Source organism: Manis pentadactyla, chromosome 8, assembly GCF_030020395.1.
Source record: "Manis pentadactyla isolate mManPen7 chromosome 8, mManPen7.hap1, whole genome shotgun sequence".
NCBI lineage: Eukaryota > Metazoa > Chordata > Mammalia > Pholidota > Manidae > Manis > Manis pentadactyla.
The window spans coordinates 105,965,084-105,986,880 of record NC_080026.1 but is presented as its reverse complement, the minus strand read 5'-3'; the positions used below and the strand labels follow the sequence as shown (position 1 = coordinate 105,986,880).

Below are 21,797 nucleotides of genomic sequence, written 5' to 3'. Positions count from 1 at the left end.
AAAAGCCCTTAGGTAGAGAAGAGGTTAGCAGATTGAGACGTGACAAGAAATTCATTAGGTTTATAGTGGAATTAATGAGACTGCAAGGTAGTTGAAATTGTAGAGAGGGGCAGAGATCAGACAGCTAGAACCTTGCAAAGCAAGGTAGAGTTTGGATGTTTATTGAGAAAGGCCACTAGGAGGTCTTGAGCAAGGAAATGGTAGGATTTATACTTTTAAATCATCATAAAGATGTAATCTAATTAAAAGTTTGATGAGAATTGTTTACTTTTCAAGGGCTCACATTAAGTGGCTTTAAAAATCTAATCAGAAGAAATATCACAACAAAGTAATGAGAAATTACCTTATTGCAGAACAATTTATTTAATCACTTGGTATAACTTAAGAAAGAATAAAACCTATAATTCAAACACTTTCCAATTTATGTTCTCACCTTTAAAGTCCAAACACAGGAATTCAAAGCCTTTTACAATCTACAAAGATTTTAATCAAGTAAATATTTCCCTTTCAAAGTTTCTTAAGGATATAGATGCTAAAATTAAAAGCCTTAAGATTTATGTGATAATCAGAATTCATCATCTACATAAAACATCAATATTGCCTAGACCAGGAAAATTTGAAGCTTCACTTTCTGCTTTTATTATACCATTGTGTACAATATTATGCCTAAAGATGAAAAATGGGAACATATATATATATATATATATATAAAACATTGTGGCCAATTTTATATACTTCTCCCAACTTGTATTAGTTTATCCTTTACATTTTCACAAAAAATGATTCTCCAAATACAATAGTACAAAAGTCATTTTACCTTAAATAAAATCATGAAAGTACTGTTTACTTAAATGTTCAACAAATGCAACACTTTTGCAATGCAATTTTTAAAGTCAAACTTACTTCCTGGTGTTTATTAGAAAATAAACCCAACTCATAAAATGAAATGCAGATAGTAAAACCTCATTAATTGGAATCAAGGGAAAATCAATATGAATACCAAAATGTTTGGAAAGAAATGCAATTTTGCTAACTTCCCAAGCCTAGTAACTTTATTTTGCCTGTAAAACTATTGAGAGGCAGTGCTTGGCACATAATCAGGGATTTGCAATTAAAGTACTAAGTAGCTCAGTTCTACTGCAATTATGATGTTAGTAAGCAAATAATATTTTTAAAGGGCAAGGTTTTCTTTTCTCTCTTAAGTGGGTTGTTTCCTTGAAATCTTCTTTAAAACTTCTATTTAATTTTCATTTTTACATGTTGTGAAGCAGTAAAGTTCTAGTTAATGAAGTTTTACTACATTTGGGAATTCATATTTTGAACACTGCTTTGACAACATCAAAATAATATGAATTCAATGAAAAAAATCTCCTTTACCCCTAGAAGTAAGACAATTTTCTGTCAACAAGTCATTATATCAACTAGTCATGGCAAATTAAAATCGGATTTTCCAATGCTACTTCACACGTTTTCTGCTTCTTATATACCAGTCTCTACTGTCTAAATATGCTTATGGAATACAAGACAATTTTATCCAAACAGAAATAATGAAAAATCAAAATAATGTGGCACTGTGAAGATAAATTCCATGATTATGTACATTAGAATTATACCCTCCAACAGTACAGACACAAAAAGTTGACGTTCTAGATAAAAATAGCATTAGTTTCACAGCTACAATGAAAGCTGTTATCCTAAAATCAGAGGCTTTGAGAATTTCAATACCCCTTTGCAAATGCTACCTAATTTTGTAAAAGTCAAATATACTCAAACTAGTAACATTATATGAAGGTCATTAATGCAAAAAAAAATCAGCAAAAACTTTGACAATGCTCAATGATTTTATAAAACTATGTAGTTACTTGACTTTTCTAGTAGCACTTAAAAAATGTAATGTAGACCTGGGCTAAAAGGACAATAAAGTGAGAAATATACATATTAAGTAGAAAAACAAATGAAACGCTATTAAAATGTGAAATTTAAGAAGTTATTTTTTAAATTGAAGATATACTTTTTAACTAAAAAACTCATGCACTGATCATGTAAATAATCCTACCTATACTGTCTGTATAAGAGGCTCAAGGGACGATACAGTACAGTATTTTAGCTGCCAGTAATGTCAACCTCAAGAGGCTGAAGGCATGGTACATCCCTTGGAAGAGAAATCTGGCAAAATAAGTTTATCCCTTTTTTTCTCCAATGTGGTAAAAAAAACAACAAAAAACTCAGGTATCCCCAAAGTAATGAAAACTCATTTCAAGTAATTACTCTGCTTACAAGTTTTATTTACACAGTAATTGTTTTAATAGTGGTTTTTAGTGAATTCCTTATATTTACATTTTATATACACATTTATACTTGAAAGGTAAAGAAACTGTACAATAATAAAAATGAGAAAAAGAAATACAGTAACTTAAGTCCAGCTCAGGAAACAAATACATCAAAGTAAGATTAAATTTAAGCAGGTAGTATAATCTCAATTGAGATTACTGCCGGGGTTACGTTCCCTCTGTCGGGGCCACCAATACCAAGGAGTAGTTACCAGAGTGAAAAATGTCATTCTAAATCCCATTGAGACCCTGGGCACTCCCTCAGTATTTTATTACACTACCAGTTTCCACTAAGCAAGCTCCTATGACAGAAGTTAACTCTGAGGGTTCCACTAGTGGTCCCTAGGCTAGAATGACCCATGGGGTAAAAATATATGGGCACCATCTGGTCCCATACTCTTAAAGAGCAGTCACTACACTAACAAGGTTCTCAGGCTTGTTAGTTGGAAACTATATACCACTAACAGAAATAGTGTGCTTAAATGTTGTTTCAAAGCAAACTACAACATAAAAGCATACTATAACTAGAATTATTAACCAAATAGCATGTTATAGAGATATCTCTCACAATACCTAAGTGATTTATTTTAGGTTCAAGAATTATAATAAATTTATTTTCAATTTACCAATAATTAATATCTTTACCCATATGCCATCAAAGGTAGACTCATTAGAAAAAAGTTAATTTTTTCTTTTTCTTTACTCTTATTTCCATTGATTAGAAATTATGCACAGTGCTTTACAAGTCATAGACTTGGCTACATATTAAGAATTCAGTCTTTAAACTGGAATTAACAAATTTTGTTTCTACAATGAAGAAATTTTAACTAAAAAAATTTAAGTCTTGCCAAGTAGCATGCTGTTTAAGAACTCTCAGAATTCATACTTTTAATTCTTACCAGTGAAACACTTCATTCATATTTATGGGCTTACTCCCCCAAATCAAGTCTGAAGTCCACTAAAGTGCAAAGAACTTTTCTTTTACCAGTTAGCTTTCTTAAATTACTAAATGAACAATTTCTTAGACTAGAAACAGAAACTTTAAAATTCTTTGAGTGATAGGAATTCCCTAAGGAAAAAAATTCCCTTCAGCAAATAGACATGATACTGTGGAAAAACACCTAAACAAATGCTAAACAATCTCCCACCAGTATTTCTAGTTCCCAGATAGCCCAAATTTGCCCAACCTGTGAATGAAGATGAATGACAACTTCAGTAACAAATAATTTATAATCAAAGTTTCTTATTCATGGTCTATAATATCATCAAAAGGTTGGAACTGGAGATCAAATCTGTACTAAGGTTTTTAATTCGAATGGTAGTTTGGAAGTTAAAGTAGTATTTAAAATCCTGCTCTGACCTCCAAAGAGCTTTTATGGTAACTGTTAAAAAAAAAGAAAAGTTGTAAAATTTTGAAGTATCTCCAAAGCTATTAAAAATTTTTTTATTGCATGAACCTGTTCACTCCATATTATGGAGTATTAACTAGCCATTTAAACAGTTACCTTTGTAAAATGGCTCTCCCTACAAAATACTTTTCTATTAATACTGTCAATAGGTTACTCATTTCATGTACTTCAACCATGGAATTCAAAATCAGCAGTTTTCCATGTCTTGATTTAGATTTCTCCAACATTTTCTTCCATGCTTTTTACATAGAAACAAACAATTTATCAAAAAGACATTTCTTATATTAAATTAGTCTGTTAATTTTGAAGATTAGCTTTTCAGAGCAGGACTATTATTCTTGACTCCTTCTTTAATATCCTTCATTACAGATGCAAAGACCTGGAAATTATATAAAGTAAAGGTTAATCTTAAAAAACTACCATGCAAATTAAAGATATTTAAGGAATTATAGTTTCTTAACATGAAAAAACTTTAGCACATTTAACTCTCTCCCGTGGAAGACTGCCATTCTCAAATCCTCGTTTGTTTCAACCCAATTTTATGGCATATAATTGGATTCTAGTTTTCATCACTTGCCAAGTATTCTGAAATTACTATTCTTGAAATTTGGTAGAAAAAACATTTTCTGGACCAATATTCTTACATTTCATTTTCATAGGCAATAAAACTATGAGTTTCTCTGTCATTCGTGGAACAAGTAATAATGCTATCTTTTATGACACTTAACTTGGACTGCCAATATTTGCTTCCCTAGTAAGACTGAGCATCTAAAAAGCAGGATCATACATTATATTCTTTCTATTGCAAACTCTTAGTACACAGCAGGTGTTTAATACAATTGTTGTCTATTTGAAATACTAAAGTAACTAATTGTTCTGGCAAATACATGACAATTGTAGGTTGTATTTCCCTAGACTCAAAATATTATTACTGGGTTTACATAAAAATAAAATCATAGGTTCAGATAGGTGGAAGACAAGGAATGTATTTTAAACTCTTGCTTTTTCAAAGTTAAAAATTATTTTTAACAAGTTTTTTTAACTTAAGCACGAACCTTTGAGAAATACATAACTTATTTTACAAGAAGTCAACAATTATTTTAACACATATATTAGAGGTAGGAAAATAGCACTCTACCTGAGTCCATTTTTTGGTGCTATTCTGCATCTGAATGGCTGCAATACAGCTGAACAGCTTTTCTGATGTGATATCTTCCGGTAATTTAGTTAGAAACTGTGCTATATGAATAAAGTCCATCTGTAGGAGAATATCTTCATACAATCGAAGGATTCCTAATCCAGTCCTAAATAAAAATTCCTCCCCATCTCTGCAAAATACATCCCAGACTCGACAGGCTAGATCAAGTGGTAGTGATTTGCTATATAATGTGAAGATCCTAAAATCAGGGAGAAAAATAGTCATTGAAATTTTCACTCACTCATTAAATAAGCATCTCTATAAAAATAACAGTGCTTATTTAGGGAAAAAAGGCAAATAAGATATGGCCCTTCCTTCAAAGAACACAAGCAATGGGAAACTAAGTAATAAATAATGAAATTATGTGAATTTATAACCTTACATAGAAATACTGACCTAATACAAACTAGAGTGGTAGAATAGCCTAGTAGTTAGGGGTATGGACTCTGAAATCAGAATGCCTGAGTTTGAATCTTAGATTTGCAACTTATCAATCGTGTTACCTTGAGTAAAACAGTTACCTTGCTGCCTCAGTTTCCTCATTAGCAAGCAAAAGATGATACTACCTACCTCTTAGGATTGTTCTGAAAATTAAAGGAGTTAATAAAGTAAGGTATTTAAAAGTACCTGGCACAGAAGAAATGCTCAGTAAGTTACTTACAATTATTGTATGAGGAACTCAAGTATCATATTTTAGTAACCTACTCAAAAGTAACAAAATCTTAAAGTCTGACTTCTCTCTTCGTCTTCTCCTTCCACAAATATCCACTGTCTGTTTTTTCCCTTCACTAAGCTGTACTTAACTACTTCTTCTAGAGCATGTATACATACACTCCAACAGAATCAGCAACATGGTTTTCCATCTTTTCTGACAATGTCTGATCATGTAATTCTTTATCCACCAGTGCTTGAGAATGGCATTGTTTGGAAAGTAGGAAAGAGCAGGTCTAGACGACTTCTTTTGAAACTGCCTTGGCAAAGAAAGTGCACATTTTTTAATACAGACTGTGTTTATTGGAGGTAGTGCTGATGAAACCTGAGAAAGGCAATGGAAAGGCTCTTCCACTCCCCCACAAAAAAATAGCACTGCCACTTATTTATTCCTCTTTTTTCTTGCACAATTGATTCTGGAATTTGTATGTAATGAGTTCAACAGAGTCAGTGAAACAAAAGTCCATGTCTACTTCTTAAATTATAAACACATATTTAACTGCATAACAAAAAGCAAACTCTTGGAGTAGTACAGAGAACACTAGCTCACTGTTCAAAATGAGAATGGGTATCAGCAATGCCTAGGCAGTTTCTTGTACAGAGTACTCGCATATTATTAGGTCCATCATCCTCCTTATATCAATTGTGTTCCTGATTTGCCTCATATTCACACTCCTTAAGACTGAAAACTGAGGGTTTTTTCCCCCTTCTTCACAGATTTAGTATTCAACCCTGGTCCTTTGTGTTCCACGATATAAGACTCTTCTACCATTCCTTGGGTCCTTCCCAGAGGAACTCTAATGTTCCTAGTGGGAATAGAAGAGAATACATTTAAAAATAACTTAGTTTGTTTAAAAGCCTAGGTAAAAGAAGGCCCAAACAACTGGGAAGATACCAGATTTGATCATTACCATTAGTTACTTATTTTTCTATCTAACTTCATATCATTTACTTGAAGCCCACTAATTTTGAATGATTAGGATTTAAGGTTTAAATGTGTTGTATGTATACTCTTCACAATCATCTCAAAATCATCTACTCCATCTCTTTAGCAAAACTCACCCTCCCCACCCCGCCATTCTATAATCATCTGGCTATTGCTCACCAGAGCCTTAGGCAAATCCTCCAGGTAAAAATGGAAGGACTGGAACTGTAAAGGTGAAAATACATCAACACCTAAATAAAGCATCATTTCCCTGTCAGAAAGCCTGAAGGCCTTGAAAAAGCAAAGCCCTTAGTAAAAGAAAAAAAAAAAAAACCTCTATCATAAGTCCTTGTGTATTAAGAAAAATAAAGGAATTAGCAACTTTAAGACCTCAGTATGTACTCATCATTGAATGAGAAACATGTATAACATCCTCACTGCAACTCAAGATACAGATATAATTAATCCCATTATTGGTAGGAAACTAAAACAAACTGAGGGATTTTGATTTCAACCCAGAGTCCATGTGCTTAATCAAATGCCTCCCCACAAATATGTGGGAGTTTCTCTATTTATAGGGAAAGGTTTTTGATATGTATGATCCTGTGCATAAGATTTACTCTAGTTCTTAAAAGACACAAAAAGTTATACATTGTTTCCTCTTAATTATTGTACTTTATGTATGTTATGACTTACCAGTCTATCAAGTAGATGTCTGGTGTAAGACTGTAAGATTTGAAATGAAGAAATAGTTTGGAGAGATTTTCTTCAAAAAATATTTCAAATGTTGCAAAATATTTCAACATCTAAAAACAGAAATATCAATTAAATTATCAAAGAGTATATACTCTAGAAATAGAGAAATAAAATCCTTAATATCATAAATTAACAAAAAATCTTGCTTAGCACCTCTGAGAGTCTTTTCATCAAGCATTCAAAAAATTAAATCAATGAAAAATTTAGATGATTAAATTATTTTAGTCTTCTGATTAAAAAGAGCATTCAGACCATAGCAACTGGAAGTCAAAGGAAAACATGATTCATTCCAAATGCCCATACCATGCTGTGATCCACACGGAAGAAAGCCAACTGACATGGCTTATTCAGGAGATTTGCAAATGCAATGAAGGCATCTGCCTCTTCCAAATTGAGAATGAGAACTGCTGCTATGAAGGACATCCCTTGGACCTTCAAAGGGAAAATAAATTAACCAAAATATGCTTACAATAATAATTCTACACAGTTTTGGCATATTCCTGAAAAATTAGTGTTATTACAAAGTAGAATTAGCTAAGATTTCTTAATTTCCCAATGAAGGTAAATATAGCAAAGGTAATACCCACTAATAATTATGAATTCCCCCTAATTTTACATTCCCTGTTGATGTGTTGTGGCTTAAAAAGTATTAGGAAAAATTTTGGAAAAAAGAAAAAAAGTATCAACTTTTACTTGCAACAAAAGCCGAGGACCTCAGTGTACTACCTAGTTTTAATTTTCTCAGTCTGATGTCCTTCAAAGAGCACAGCATCACAAAATTTAATGAAAATTAGGTAACTGTTTTCGATGTTTAATGTTTTAACATATCTGTCTGAGGTAGAAAGTGAAGAACTAAAAATAAAAGATCTATGAGAAGTGCTGCTGAAATTCCAATTAAGAAGAGATTGTGGGGGAGTTGACATAGTGAAAAGCAGGAGGGCGAAATAAGGAAAAACATTTCTAAGACAGAAAGAAGTAGGAGTAAAGACACATAGGACTAGCATACTTGAAGCACAAAATTTATAATAGGGAAAATTAGAAGTAGGATGTATATATAAATTGTGAAAGATCTTGAGTAAAAGGCTAAGCTCTAGAAGTGCTTGCTTGTGAGTTATGGGGAGCTATTGTATATTTCTGAGCAGATTAATGATATGGAACTAATGTAGAAATATTCATTCTTTAAAAAAGTTAGTTAATCAAGTACTTGTTCCTGGTAGGGGTTTGTATAATAGACTTACAGAGAACACTAAGAATATTTGCAGTGATACTTCTGTTTCTTCTTCCCAGCCAAATGTTTTTGAAAGGTTTGCCTATAATTACTATTTCTACTTTTTTTCAGCTCCCTTTAAACTTCCAGCATGCTTCAGCTGGATGCTCAATCTATTACTATACTGTCTTGAAACTTCTCTTGCCAGGATGACCAATGTCCTGGTATTATTTATTGAAAAACCCAATGGACACTTTCCTACCCTTTTAGCAGAATTCCCTTAGCTCCTGTGATCCACTGTTTCTTTGTTCTCCTACTTCTCTGGCTTGTGAGTGCTCTTTGCAGACTCTACAGTAATTGCCTATTTGATTTTCTAGAATATAAATTTCATGGGGACAGAGCCTGTGGTAGGCAGAATAATTTACCCATGAAGTATCTAAGTCCTTATCCCCAGAACCTGTGAAAATGCTACCATACCTGGCAAAAGGGACTTTGTAGATGTGATCAAGGATCTTGTATTAGATGGGTTATCCTGAATTATGTGGGTAGGCCCAAAGTAATCATCACAAGAGTCCTTGTAATTGGAAGAGGGAGGCAGGTGGGTCAGAGAGAGATTTGAGGACGCTACACTATTGGCTTTGAAGATGGCAGGTAGGGGATCAAGAGCCAAGGAATGTAGGCAGTCTCTAGAGACTGAAAAAGGCAAAGAAACAGATTCTTCCTCAGAGCCTCCAGAAGGAACATAGCTCTGCCAATACCTTGAACTGAGCCCAGGGAAATCTATTTACGTCTTCTAATCTCCAGAGCTGTCAGATAATGAAGTTGGGCTGTGTAAAAGCCACTAAGTTTGTGGTAATTTGTTACAGCAACAATAGCAAACTAACACAGTAGGAAGACCATGTCTATTTATTCACAATTTTATTCTTAATATCACAATATTTGCTGAACGGGTGTAAGGGGCAAACTGCTAACTATCTGTAATAGAAGGGTAGCAGAGCAAATTTAATTAAACCTAAGATGCTGTTTACTGTAGGAAACATCATTTTACATACCACCACAAAGAAAAAAAAATACTGCTAATTAAACAATGACAACGCTTTCTTAGAATTTTTATTTTACACATATTCATAGTTATTTAAAGCCCATTCAAATTTATCATATATCATTCTTTTCTATATATGAAAAGAAAATAAGAAAAATAGTTATTCCTGCAATATCTTCAGAGTCCAATTTTTCTGAATAGTGTGTATTATTTATCACCTTATAGTGTGATACACCAAAACAGGCATGTTGTTGATGTAGTAGTTTTATAAAAATGTAACCTAAATCTAATCATAAAGAAATGATCAGAAAAATACTGCAAAAATTATCAAGAAAGGATCACTGTAAAAACAGTTGGGTTTGACTCTTCAAAAGTATCATTGTTGTGACAGAAAAGGCTAAGGAACTATTCTAGATTATAGGAGACTAAGGATATAACACAACTAAATGCCACACATAACCCCGAGTAGATCCTGGAAGAGGGGTGGGGTGAAGCTACTGTAACTTTTGTTAGTTTGAAGTCGTTCAAAATAAAATAAAAAAATAACCCACAAACAATAAAAAATTTATATATACACTACCCAGCTGAAGAAAATAAAATTTTACTAGTTGAAGAACCTGTGTGACCCATCCACTTTCTGTTACTTGACGCCTCTGTTCCTTCCCTATGCCTGGCTAGGATACGAAGGAGATCATCTGTCTACTCAGATTCCCCATTCTTTGTTATCCATGCATATATGCACACAGATCTTTCTTATTTTAGAGGTTTTACTGATAATCACTACAGAGAAACAAAGAGTTGTAGTGAAAAATAAATGAAAGTTATAAAGTTTACAAACTTCTCATAGTAATCTCTGAGTCCTCGTCTACTGTTTCAGATTCCTCCTGAGATACTGGGAAATTCAGTTTGTCTTCTCACTTCTACTTTTATTATATACTCACCTCAGAGCCACACTGTACTGCAGGCCTAGTTCACTATATGTGCATACAAACAATCCAGGCAAAATAATAGCTACCTATTCCCTTTTTTCAAGGAAGAAAACTTATGACAGAGGACCTACAGACAGGTGACTCTCAAGACCCAAAGAGTTGTTTTGTTTTGTTTTTTACTAGGTTAATGGTTTATTTATTTTTATTTTGGTATTATTAAAATACTATTGAGGGGCGGAGCCAACATGGCGGCGTGAGTAGGACAGTGGGAATCTCCTCCCAAAAACATATATACTTTTGAAAATACAACAAACACAACTAGCCCTAAAAGAGAGACCAGAAGACGCAGGACAGTGGCCAGACTGCAGCTACACCAGCGAGAACCTAGCGACTGGTGAAAGGGGTAAGATACAAGCCCCGGCCCTGCGGGACCCGAGCGCCCCTCCCCCCAGCTCCCGGCGGGAGAACAATAGGCAGAGCGGGAGGGAGACGGAGCCCAGGACTGCCGAACACCCAGCCCCAGCCATCCGGGCCAGAGCGCAGACACAGTACAGGCCCAGGGGGCCCTGGATACTGGGAGAACAGGGAGTAAGACCTCTAAGCGGGTGCCGAAGCTGATGCCCCTGTGACAAAGAAAAGCGGGGGCTTTTTGAAAGTCTTAAAGGGACAGGGACTTAACAGCTTGACGGAAACAACCCAGGTCACAGTACAGCAGCTGGAAATTACAGGGAAAACCGGGTGCACTAACCCCCTGGGCAACAGCTCTGAGACCCCTCACGGAGGCAAACAGTCAAGCAGCCCCCCCATCCATCACCCCACCGGGCGCTGCGAAAGCAGAGAAGCAGCCTGAGACAAATTCCGCCCACAGAAAGGGAAATTTCTCCCTCCCGGCCAGGCAAGACACAAAGACCCAGTCTACACGCAATTACCCAACACAAGCCACTAGGGGTCGCAGTTGCCCCAGTAAAGAAAGGCCAGTAGTAAGTGAAAATTTTGGCCCTCCCAGCTGACAGTCAATAGCACCTGTCAACATGAAAAGGCAAAAAAATATGATCCAGACAAGACTAACCCAGACAGCTTCAGCATCTGCTACATCTTCCCCTGAGAAGGAATCTGGGGAGATAGATTTAGCCAGTCTACCTGAAAAAGAATTCAAAACAAAAGTCATAACCATGCTGATGGACTTGCAGAGAAATATGCAAGAACTAAGGAAGGAGAATTCAGAAATAAAACAAGCTCTGGAAGGACTTCAAAACAGAATGGACGAGATGCAAGAGACCATTAATGGACTAGAAAACAGAGAACAGGAACGCAGAGAAGCTGATGCAGAGAGAGATAAAAGGATCTCCAGGAAAGAAAGAATTTTAAGAGAGCTGAGTGATCAATATAAAAGGAATAATATAAGAATCATAGGCATTCCAGAAGAAGTAGAGAGAGAAAAGGGGATAGAAAATGTCTTTGAAGAAATAATTGCTGAAAATTTCCCCAAACTAGGGGAAGAAATGGCCTCTCAGACCACAGAGGTACACAGAACTCCCATGACAAGGGATCCAAGGAGGGCAACACCAAGACACATAATAATTAAAATGGCAAAGATCAAAGACAAGGACAAAGTATTACAAGCAGCCAGAGAGAAAAAAAAGGTTACCTACAAAGGAAAACCCATCAGGCTATCATCAGACTTCTCAACAGAAACCCTACAGGCCAGAAGAGAATGGCATGATATACTTAATGCAATGAAACAGAAGGGCCTCGAACCAAGACTACTGTATCCAGCACAAATATCATTTAAATATGAAGGAGGGATTAAACAATTCCCAGACAAGCAAAAGTTGAGGGAATTTGCCTCCCACAAACCACCTCTACAGGGCATCCTACAGGGACTGCTCTAGATGGGAGCACTCCTAAAAAGAGCACACAACAAAACACCCAACATATGAAGAAGGGAGGAGGAGGAATAAGAAGGGAGAGAAATAAAGAATCATCAGATTGTGTTTATAATAGCTCAACAAGCGAGTTAAGTTAGACAGTAAGACAGTAAAGAAGCTAACCCTAAACCTTTGGTAACCACAAACTTAAAGCCTGCAATGGCAATAAATTCATACCTTTCAATAATCACCCTAAATGTAAATGGACTGAATGCACCAATCAAAAGACACAGAGTAATAGAATGGATAAAAAAGCAAGATCCATCCATATGCTGCTTACAAGAGACTCACCTCAAACCCAAAGATGCGCACAGACTTAAAGTCAAGGGATGGAAAAAGATATTTCAAGCAAACAACACAGAGAAGAAAGCAGGTGTTGCAATTCTGGTATCAGACAAAACAGACTTCAAAATAAAGAAAGTAACAAAAGACAAAGAAGGACATTACATAATGATAAAGGGCTCAGTCCATCAAGAGGATATAACCATTATAAATATATATGCACCCAATACAGGAGCACCAACATACCTAAAAAAAATATTAACAGAACTAAAGGAGGAAATAGAATGCAATGCATTCATTCTAGGAGACTTCAACACACCACTCACTCCAAAGGACAGATCCACCAGACAGAAAAGAAGTAAGGACACAGAGGCACTGAACAACACACTAGAACAGATGGACCTAATAGACATCTACAGAACTCTACATCCAAAAGCAACAGGATACACGTTCTTCTCAAGTGCACATGGAACATTCTCCAGAATAGACCACATACTAGCACACAAAAAGAGCCTCAGTAAATTCCAAAAGATTGAAATCCTACCAACCAACTTTTCAGACCACAAAGGCATTAAACTAGAAATAAACTGTTCAAAGAAAGCAAAAAGGCTCACAAACACATGGAGGCTAAACAACACGCTCCTAAATAATCAATGGATCAATGACCAAATCAAAATGGAGATCCAGCAATATATGGAAACAAATGACAACAACAACACTAAGCCCCAACTTCTGTGGGACGCAGCAAAAGCAGTCTTAAGAGGAAAGTATATAGCACTCCAAGCATATTTAAAAAAGGAAGAGCAATCCCAAATGAATGGTCTAATGTCACAACTATCAAAATTGGAAAAAGAAGAACAAATGAGGCCTAAGGTCAGCAGAAGGAGGGACATAATAAAGATCAGAGAAGAAATAAATAAAATTGAGAAGAATAAAACAATAGCAAAAATCAATGAAACCAAGAACTGGTTCTTCGAGAAAATAAACAAAATAGATAAGCCTCTAGCCAGACTTATTAAGAGGAAAAGAGAGTCAACACAAATCAACAGTATCAGAAATGAGAAAGGAAAAATCACAACAGATCCCGCAGAAATACAAAGAATTATTAGAGAATACTATGAAAACCTATATGCTAACAAGCTGGGAAACCTAGGAGAAATGGACAACTTCCTAGAAAAATACAACCTTCCAAGACTGACCCAAAAAGAAACAGAAAATCTAAACAGACCAATTACCAGCAACGAAATTGAAGCGGTAATCAAAAAACTACCAAAGAACAAAACCCCCGGGCCAGATGGATTTACCTCGGAATTTTATCAGACATACAGGGAAGACATAATACCCATTCTCCTTAAAGTTTTCCAAGAAATAGAAGAGGAGGGGATACTCCCAAACTCATTCTATGAAGCTAACATCACCCTAATACCAAAACCAGGCAAAGACACCACCAAAAAAGAAAACTACAGACCAATATCCCTGATGAACGTAGACGCAAAAATACTCAACAAAATTTTAGCAAACCGAATTCAAAAATACATCAAAACCATCGTACACCATGACCAAGTGGGATTCATCCCAGGGATGCAAGGATGGCACAACATTCGAAAGTCCATCAATATCATCCACCACATCAACAAAAAGAAAGACAAAAACCACATGATCATCTCCATAGATGCTGAAAAAGCATTTGACAAAGTTCAACATCCATTCATGATAAAAACTCTCAGCAAAATGGGAATAGAGGGCAAGTACCTCAACATAATAAAGGCCATCTATGAAAAACCCACAGCCAACATTATATTGAATAGCGAGAAGCTGAAAGCATTTCCGCTGAGATCGGGAACTAGACAGGGATGCCCACTCTCCCCACTGTTATTTAACATTGTACTAGAGGTCCTAGCCACGGCAATCAGACAAAACAAAAAAATACAAGGAATCCAGATTGGCAAAGAAGAAGTCAAACTGTCACTATTTGCAGATGACATGATACGGTACATAAAAAACCCTAAAGACTCCACCCCAGAACTACTAGAACTGATATCGGAATACAGCAAAGTTGCAGGATACAAAATCAACACACAGAAATCTGTGGCTTTCCTATATACCAACAATGAACCAACAGAAAGAGAAATCAGGAAAACAACTCCATTCACAATTGCATCAAAAAAAATAAAATACCTAGGAATAAACCTAACCAAACAAGTGAAAGACTTATATTCTGAAAACTACAAGTCACTCTTAAAAGAAATTAAAGGGGACACTAACAGATGGAAACGCATCCCATGCTCATGGCTAGGAAGAATTAATATCGTCAAAATGGCCATCCTGCCCAAAGCAATATACAGATTTGATGCAATCCCTATGAAACTACCAGCAACATTCTTCAATGAACTGGAACAAATAATTCAAAAATTCATATGGAACCCCAAAAGACCCCGAATAGCCAAAGCAATCCTGAGAAAGAAGCATAAAGTAGGGGGGATCTCACTCCCCAACTTCAAGCTCTATTATAAAGCCATAGTAATCAAGACAATTTGGTACTGGCACAAGAACAGAGCCACAGACCAATGGAACAGACTAGAGAATCCAGACATTAACCCAGACATATATGGTCAATTAATATTTGATAAAGGAGCCAGGGACATACAATGGCGAAATGACAGTCTCTTCAACAGATGGTGCTGGCAAAACTGGACAGCTACATGTAGGAGAATGAAACTGGACCATCGTCTAACCCCATATACAAAAGTAAACTCAAAATGGATCAAAGACCTGAATGTAAGTCATGAAACCATTAAACTCTTGGAAGAAAACATAGGCACAAACCTCTTAGACATAAACATGAGTGACCTCTTCTTGAACATATCTCCCCGGGCAAGGAAAACAACAGCAAAAATGAACAAGTGGGACTATATTAAGCTGAAAAGCTTCTGTACAGCAAAAGACACCATCAATAGAACAAAAAGGAACCCTACAGTATGGGAGAATATATTTGAAAATGACACATCCGATAAAGGCTTGACGTCCAGAATATATAAAGAGCTCACATGCCTCAACAAACAAAAAACAAATAACCCAATTAAAAAATGGGCAAAGGAACTGAACAGACGGTTCTCCAAAAAAGAAATACAGATGGCCAACAGACACATGAAAAGATGCTCCACATCGCTAATTATCAGAGAAATGCAAATTAAAACTACAATGAGGTATCACCTCACACTAGTATAGATGGCTGCCATCCAAAAGACAAACAACAACAAATGTTGGCGAGGCTGTGGAGAAAGGGGAACCCTCCTACACTGCTGGTGGGAAAGTAAATTTGTTCAACCATTGTGGAAAGCAGTATGGAGGTACATCAAAATGCTCAAAACAGACTTACCATTTGACCCAGGAATTGCACTCCTAGGAATTTACCCTAAGAATGCAGCAATCAAGTATGAGAAAGATCAGTGCACCCCTATGTTTATCGCAGCACTATTTACAATAGCCAAGAATTGGAAGCAACCTAAATGTCCATCGATAGATGAATGGATAAAGAAGATGTGGTACATATACACAATGGAATACTACTCAGCCATAAGAAAAGGGCAAATCCAACCATTTGCAGCAACATGAATGGAGCTGGAGGGTATTTTGCTCAGTGAAACAAGCCAAGCAGAGAAAGAGAAATACCAAATGATTTCACTCATCTGTGGAATATAAGAACAAAGGAAAAACTGAAGGAACAAAACAGCAGCAGAATCACAGAACTCAAGAATGGACTAACAGGTACCAAAGGGAAAGGGACTGGGGAGGATGGGTGGGTAGGGAGGGATAAGGGGGGGAGAAGTAGGGGGGTATTAAGATTAGCATCCATAGCGGGGTGGGAGAAAGGGGAGGGCTGTACAACACAGAGAAGACAAGTAGTGATTCTACAACAGGTTGCTACGCTGATGGACAGTGACTGTAAAGGAGTATATAGGGGGGACCTGGTATAGGGGAGAGCCTAGTAAACAAAGTATTCGTCATGTAAGTGTAGATTAATGATTAAAAAAAAAAAATGCAGTTCCTATGTGGTGACCTCTAATGAGTTCTACACAATGATATAAAGGACATATAAAAGTGTAGGCAAAGGGTCTGTTTGTGTTTATACAGAGGATCAAAGCCTAATTTGGCTACCCCGAAAATGAACTAAGATACGATATGAAAGAGAACTTCCAACATCAGCACTCTCGGGAAGACTCATGCCAGAAGATGATCATCAAAAAACCCCAACAAAGATCCACGCACTGCTACAGCTGTAGATGCACTCATCCCACCAGTTCCTGGACTTGCCATGGGAATGAAGGAGATATCTAAGCTGGCCTGTGCATACAGTAAAACAACAAATTTGACTGGATCTATACTGTTGGAACTCAACCAAGAATTAGGAGAAGTGCAAATTGTAGCGCTCCAAAGTCTTACAACTACAGACTATTTACTGTTAAAAGAACATATGGGATGTGAACAGTGCCCAGGAATGGGTTGTTTTAATTTGTCTGATTTTTCTCAAACTATTCAAATTCAGTTAGATAATAACCATCATATCATCGATAAGTTTTCACAAATGCCTAGGGTGCCTAACTGGTTTTCTTGGTTTCACTGGAGATGGCTGGTAATTACAGGTATGCTTTGGTTATGTAACTATACTCCTATTATGTTAATGTGTGTGCACAATTTAAGTAGTAGCTTAAAATCTATACATGCTGAAGTTACTCTACAAGAAGATATGTCAAAGAAATAATCAATCTTCCCATGTTTTCTCCCGCCTGCTACTTCTATAGCTTTTCTTCTTCCTTCCTAATTATAACGAATTCTTAAATAGAATTCGTGCCTCATATCAAATTTACCGAGTATCATAACTCCTCCAAGTGGTAAAGATACCTCAAGACAAATGCTGGGCATAGAAGCCACAGGGCATAAATATGCAAAGAAATAAAAAGCTAACCATTTCAAACAATAAGGCTTCTCTCTCACTTACCAACTTAACATTTCCCTGTATGGCCCCAGAAGATGACTGGTTAGCCAGAGACGGGTAAGATTCCTCAAGGGAGGAACAACCTAAGACAGGCACAGTCGCAGGGGGGTCATCAGGTGAGAAATTGGGGATCAACAGAGGTGAGGCTTAGAACCTCACCCTCCCTGTTCTGAGAGAAATCTTCTGCATATGTGGATGTTTTATTGCCCTTGTCTAGCTTGGATTAACACATAGTCTACAGGCACACACCTGATCATCTACATTTGCTCTCTTACAACACTAAACTATGTTTCCTACCTTTATGTTGTATCTACCTACCACTTCAGCATTTTATTAAAAATAATAAAGAGAGAAATGTGGTATCCACATATAAATCAAGTATAAAAATCAAATGTGTATTCATATTTGAACTGACTGTTTATAGTTCATAATGCATGAGCAAAACCAAAAGTTTCTGTGATGACTGCCCTTGTACTGTTCACCATGTAACTTATTCACTATGTAAGAATTTGTTCTCCATGTAAGAACTTGTTCGTTATGCTTCAGAAGATTGGAGACTGACGAAAATTAGGCTTGGGGTGGATTAATGATTGTGCATTGAGCATTGACTCCCCTATACAGAATTTTATTGTCGTTAACAACCATTTGATCAATAAATATGAGAGATGCCCTAACAACAACAACCAAAAAAAAGTACACACTTCCAATTGTAAAATAAATAAGTAACCGGGATGTAATGTATAGCATAAGGAATATAGTCAAAATATTGTAACAACTTGGTATGGTGATAGCTGGTACCTAGAATTATCATGTATATAGGTGTTGAATCACTGTGTTGTGCACCTGAAGCTAATGTGATGTGGTACTGTGTGTCAACTACCCTTCAATGGAAAATAATTATCTAAAAAAAAAAAAAAAATGTATATGGTACATAGTTTTATTTTCATGGTTACAAATTATATGTTGTAAAATTTAACAAGCACATCAAATCTGAAAAAAAAAAAAATACTATTACATGAGCAACACTGTGGTTACTAGATTCCCCCCATTATCAAGTCCCCACCACATAACCCATTACAGTCACTGTACATCAGCTTAGTAAGGTGCTACCGAGTCACTACTTGTCATCTCTATACTATACTGCCTTCCCCGTGCCCCACCTACATTATGTGTGCTAATCGTAATGCCCCTTAATCCCCTTATCCCTCCCTTCCCACCCATGCTCCTCAGTCCCTTTCCCTTTGGTAACTGTTAGTCCATTCTTGGGTTCTGTGAGTCTGCTGCTGTTTTGTTCCTTCAGTTTTTTTCAAGACCCAAAGAGTTTTAGAAGTAATTTACAACCATTTCCTCACAGAGGTAAACTAATACATTTCAACAAACTGAACAACAGTGGTCTTAAACTTGGAAAAGCGTACCCTAGAGATTACATAAAGGCTCTCCAAAGAGTACACTGTACACCGTCATAGATTATTTTAAGGGACTCCATTCTCAGATCCTCAATTTACATATGTTTTCTAGAAAACTTACTATGGTAAATTGCTCTGAGGCATGAAATGTGAAATAAAAAGATAATTCCAAATATTGTTTGGGTAAGCCTTTGGCTTCCAATCACATATATGAATAGAAATATGATTGAATTCCATTATAAGATAGAATAGAGATGAGTAATAACAATTTTCATTTAGTGACCACCTCACCTCTTCCATACCACACCTTTTATCAAAGAATGCATAGTTGCTGAGGAAGTGTCCCAAGGAGAACAAAGGAAGAAAACAGCAATATAGATTGGTGCCCTTCATTCTTTTAAGTATAATGAGTGGGAAATACTACCAATTTTTTTTCAAGATAGACTGAGTAAGCTCCATAGATAAAACTTTTACACAGTTTATTTATAGATTCAGTGTGTGTCTTTCATTAATACAGTTTAAAAACCTATGTTGTCAAATAACATCAAGAAATATATATTCCAATATAGTTTATACTACTCTTACCTTAAGTCTGATTTGTCTGACTGGTTTGCCAACAAGGTGGCATTATAACTTAGGTTATACTGCGGTCATTTACATAATTTCAGTTAATAAACATACATATTGTAAAATATTAATGAAGAGCTTGTTCACATATTTTTCTTTAAATGGATGATATATATAAAATCATAGTGTTTAAATTCTTTTGGCTACACTTTTTTTAAAAGAGATATGAGTTGAGTTTCACTTAAAAATATCAACATTTATTGAGTACTAAACATTAATCCTTTACAATTAAACTCATGGTAAACATTTTAATGTCAGCTTAAAAATATGAAGATGTTACATAATGTTTTTACAATTCACTTAGAGAGTTTAGAATCTATTCAAACTGCATTTTCCCCATAAGGACTACCTGACCATCTTCTTTAATACTACAGCCGGCCCCATCCTCAAACTTGGCACTTCCCCCCTCTTTATCATGCCTTACTTTTTTTCCATAGTATTAATCACCTCTTAATATAACATATGATTTGCTTATTTTGTTTGTTCTTTGTTGTCTGTCCCCTTCTAAACTGAGAGCACCAGAAGGAGAGGAACCTTTCATTTGTTCATTGAGGCATCTCAAGTGCACTAGGCAATGCCTGGCATATAGCAATAAACACACAATAAATACTTCTTGAGTGAATAAATAAATAAATTACAGATCAACATGCAACAAAACAAAGTAAGTTGACCAGACAGCCACCCTATTGTAAGGTCTCTATAATTCTTCTATTTTAAGACCAACATGAGAAAATGAAGGTTTTATGATTTCTAGTAAAACATGGTAAATGGAACACTCACATTTAACTGTTTCCTCCCAAATCCAACTAAAATGGCAGTAAGAAAAATACTAACCTAGAAGGACCAAGAGTATGGAAAATAATATAAACAGTAAATAAAAGATGTCAATAGCATTCTAGAAATTTTAGTTTAACTAAATGGAGAATGTCAAAACTGAAACCTCTGCAGAGGGAGCCAATAAGCAGCAAGCCAGTTCAGGAGCCTATGAAACTCAGGGGTAGGGCTAAAGCCAGGACTGACTGAAAATCTGTGAAAGGAGCAAATCCCCTCCCCATCCTACATGGACAGGTATCTATCCTTCCCTCACCCTGACAAAGTATGAGAGATGTACCTGTGGAGGCACATCAGGCAAAGAAAGGAAGGTTTAGGGAGAAGGGGAGGAGGCACCACATCAAGAGAGGTGGCAGTAAAGAGCAGTTTACAGACTGAAAGGTGAAAACTCCAGCTACTCCCAGAAGCTGGCAGGCAGCCTTGTTAAGTCCCTAGTAGGGGACGGGAGGTTTCCTCTCTGGGTAAGCTGATAGGCTCAAGAGAAAAAGACATCTGGGAGCTCATACAATATACAATACTTTGAGATAAGATAGATAAAATGCTTATATTCAAAAAACAGATTGAAACAAATACTTACATAACCAACGTCAGGCCTGTAACATGTATATGCCCCTAAAATACTATGTAAGACATCATGATATGGGCCACCCTTAGGAGAGAAAAATGAAACATCAAACTATAGAAATAACGACTCCTAAGCTTATTGTCAAATAATTAATATATTAATAAACTTCTGCATTTCCTAAATGACTAGCTTTAGTTAGTAAATTTTATCATTGTCAAAAATATTCTAAATGTACTCTGCCAAGTTATCTTCTAAAGAATAAATAAATAAATCTAATCTTGAACAACAGAAAAGCCAAATAAACCCATCTGGTGGATGCAAGGTATATGATTTGTGTACAATTTTAAATTCTAGATTTCGTACATTAAGATCTGTACGACTTCTAGATTTGGTACAGTAAGATAATGATAAGAACAGGTGTTTTGTTTTATATAATGTAATTTCAGCAAAGGAAAATTATCAAGCTACACTGTTAAGTTTATTAATTTTAATCTCAATGATAATTTTCATCTTACTTTATCAATCTACAGAGGAATTCCATGTATAAGAGACTTGAGTCAAATATAAAGTACATATAAAATGTAAATTTCTCATAAGGTATAAGCAGCTCTATATCAGCCTCAGCACAAAAAAGTAAACCATTTTTTCCTATTTT

General features: G+C 35.8%; 1 protein-coding gene across 6 annotated transcripts in view; it reads right to left on the bottom strand.

Moving 5' to 3' along the window:
• Positions 1 to 329: 329 nt before the first annotated feature.
• TBC1D12 (TBC1 domain family member 12) overlaps positions 330 to 21,797 on the bottom strand; it is a 157,816-nt gene continuing 136,348 nt past the window's right edge. For all 6 annotated transcript variants that reach the window (XM_057506114.1, XM_036886408.2, XM_036886407.2 and 3 more), the window contains 5 exons: positions 21,155 to 21,226; positions 7,633 to 7,761; positions 7,270 to 7,379; positions 4,878 to 5,136; positions 330 to 4,118 (listed from right to left, as the gene is read on the bottom strand). In XM_057506114.1, the coding sequence (XP_057362097.1) occupies positions 4,050 to 4,118; positions 4,878 to 5,136; positions 7,270 to 7,379; positions 7,633 to 7,761; positions 21,155 to 21,226 (639 nt within the window). In that variant the 3' untranslated portion in view covers positions 330 to 4,049. The remainder of the gene's footprint in view (positions 4,119 to 4,877; positions 5,137 to 7,269; positions 7,380 to 7,632; positions 7,762 to 21,154; positions 21,227 to 21,797) is intronic.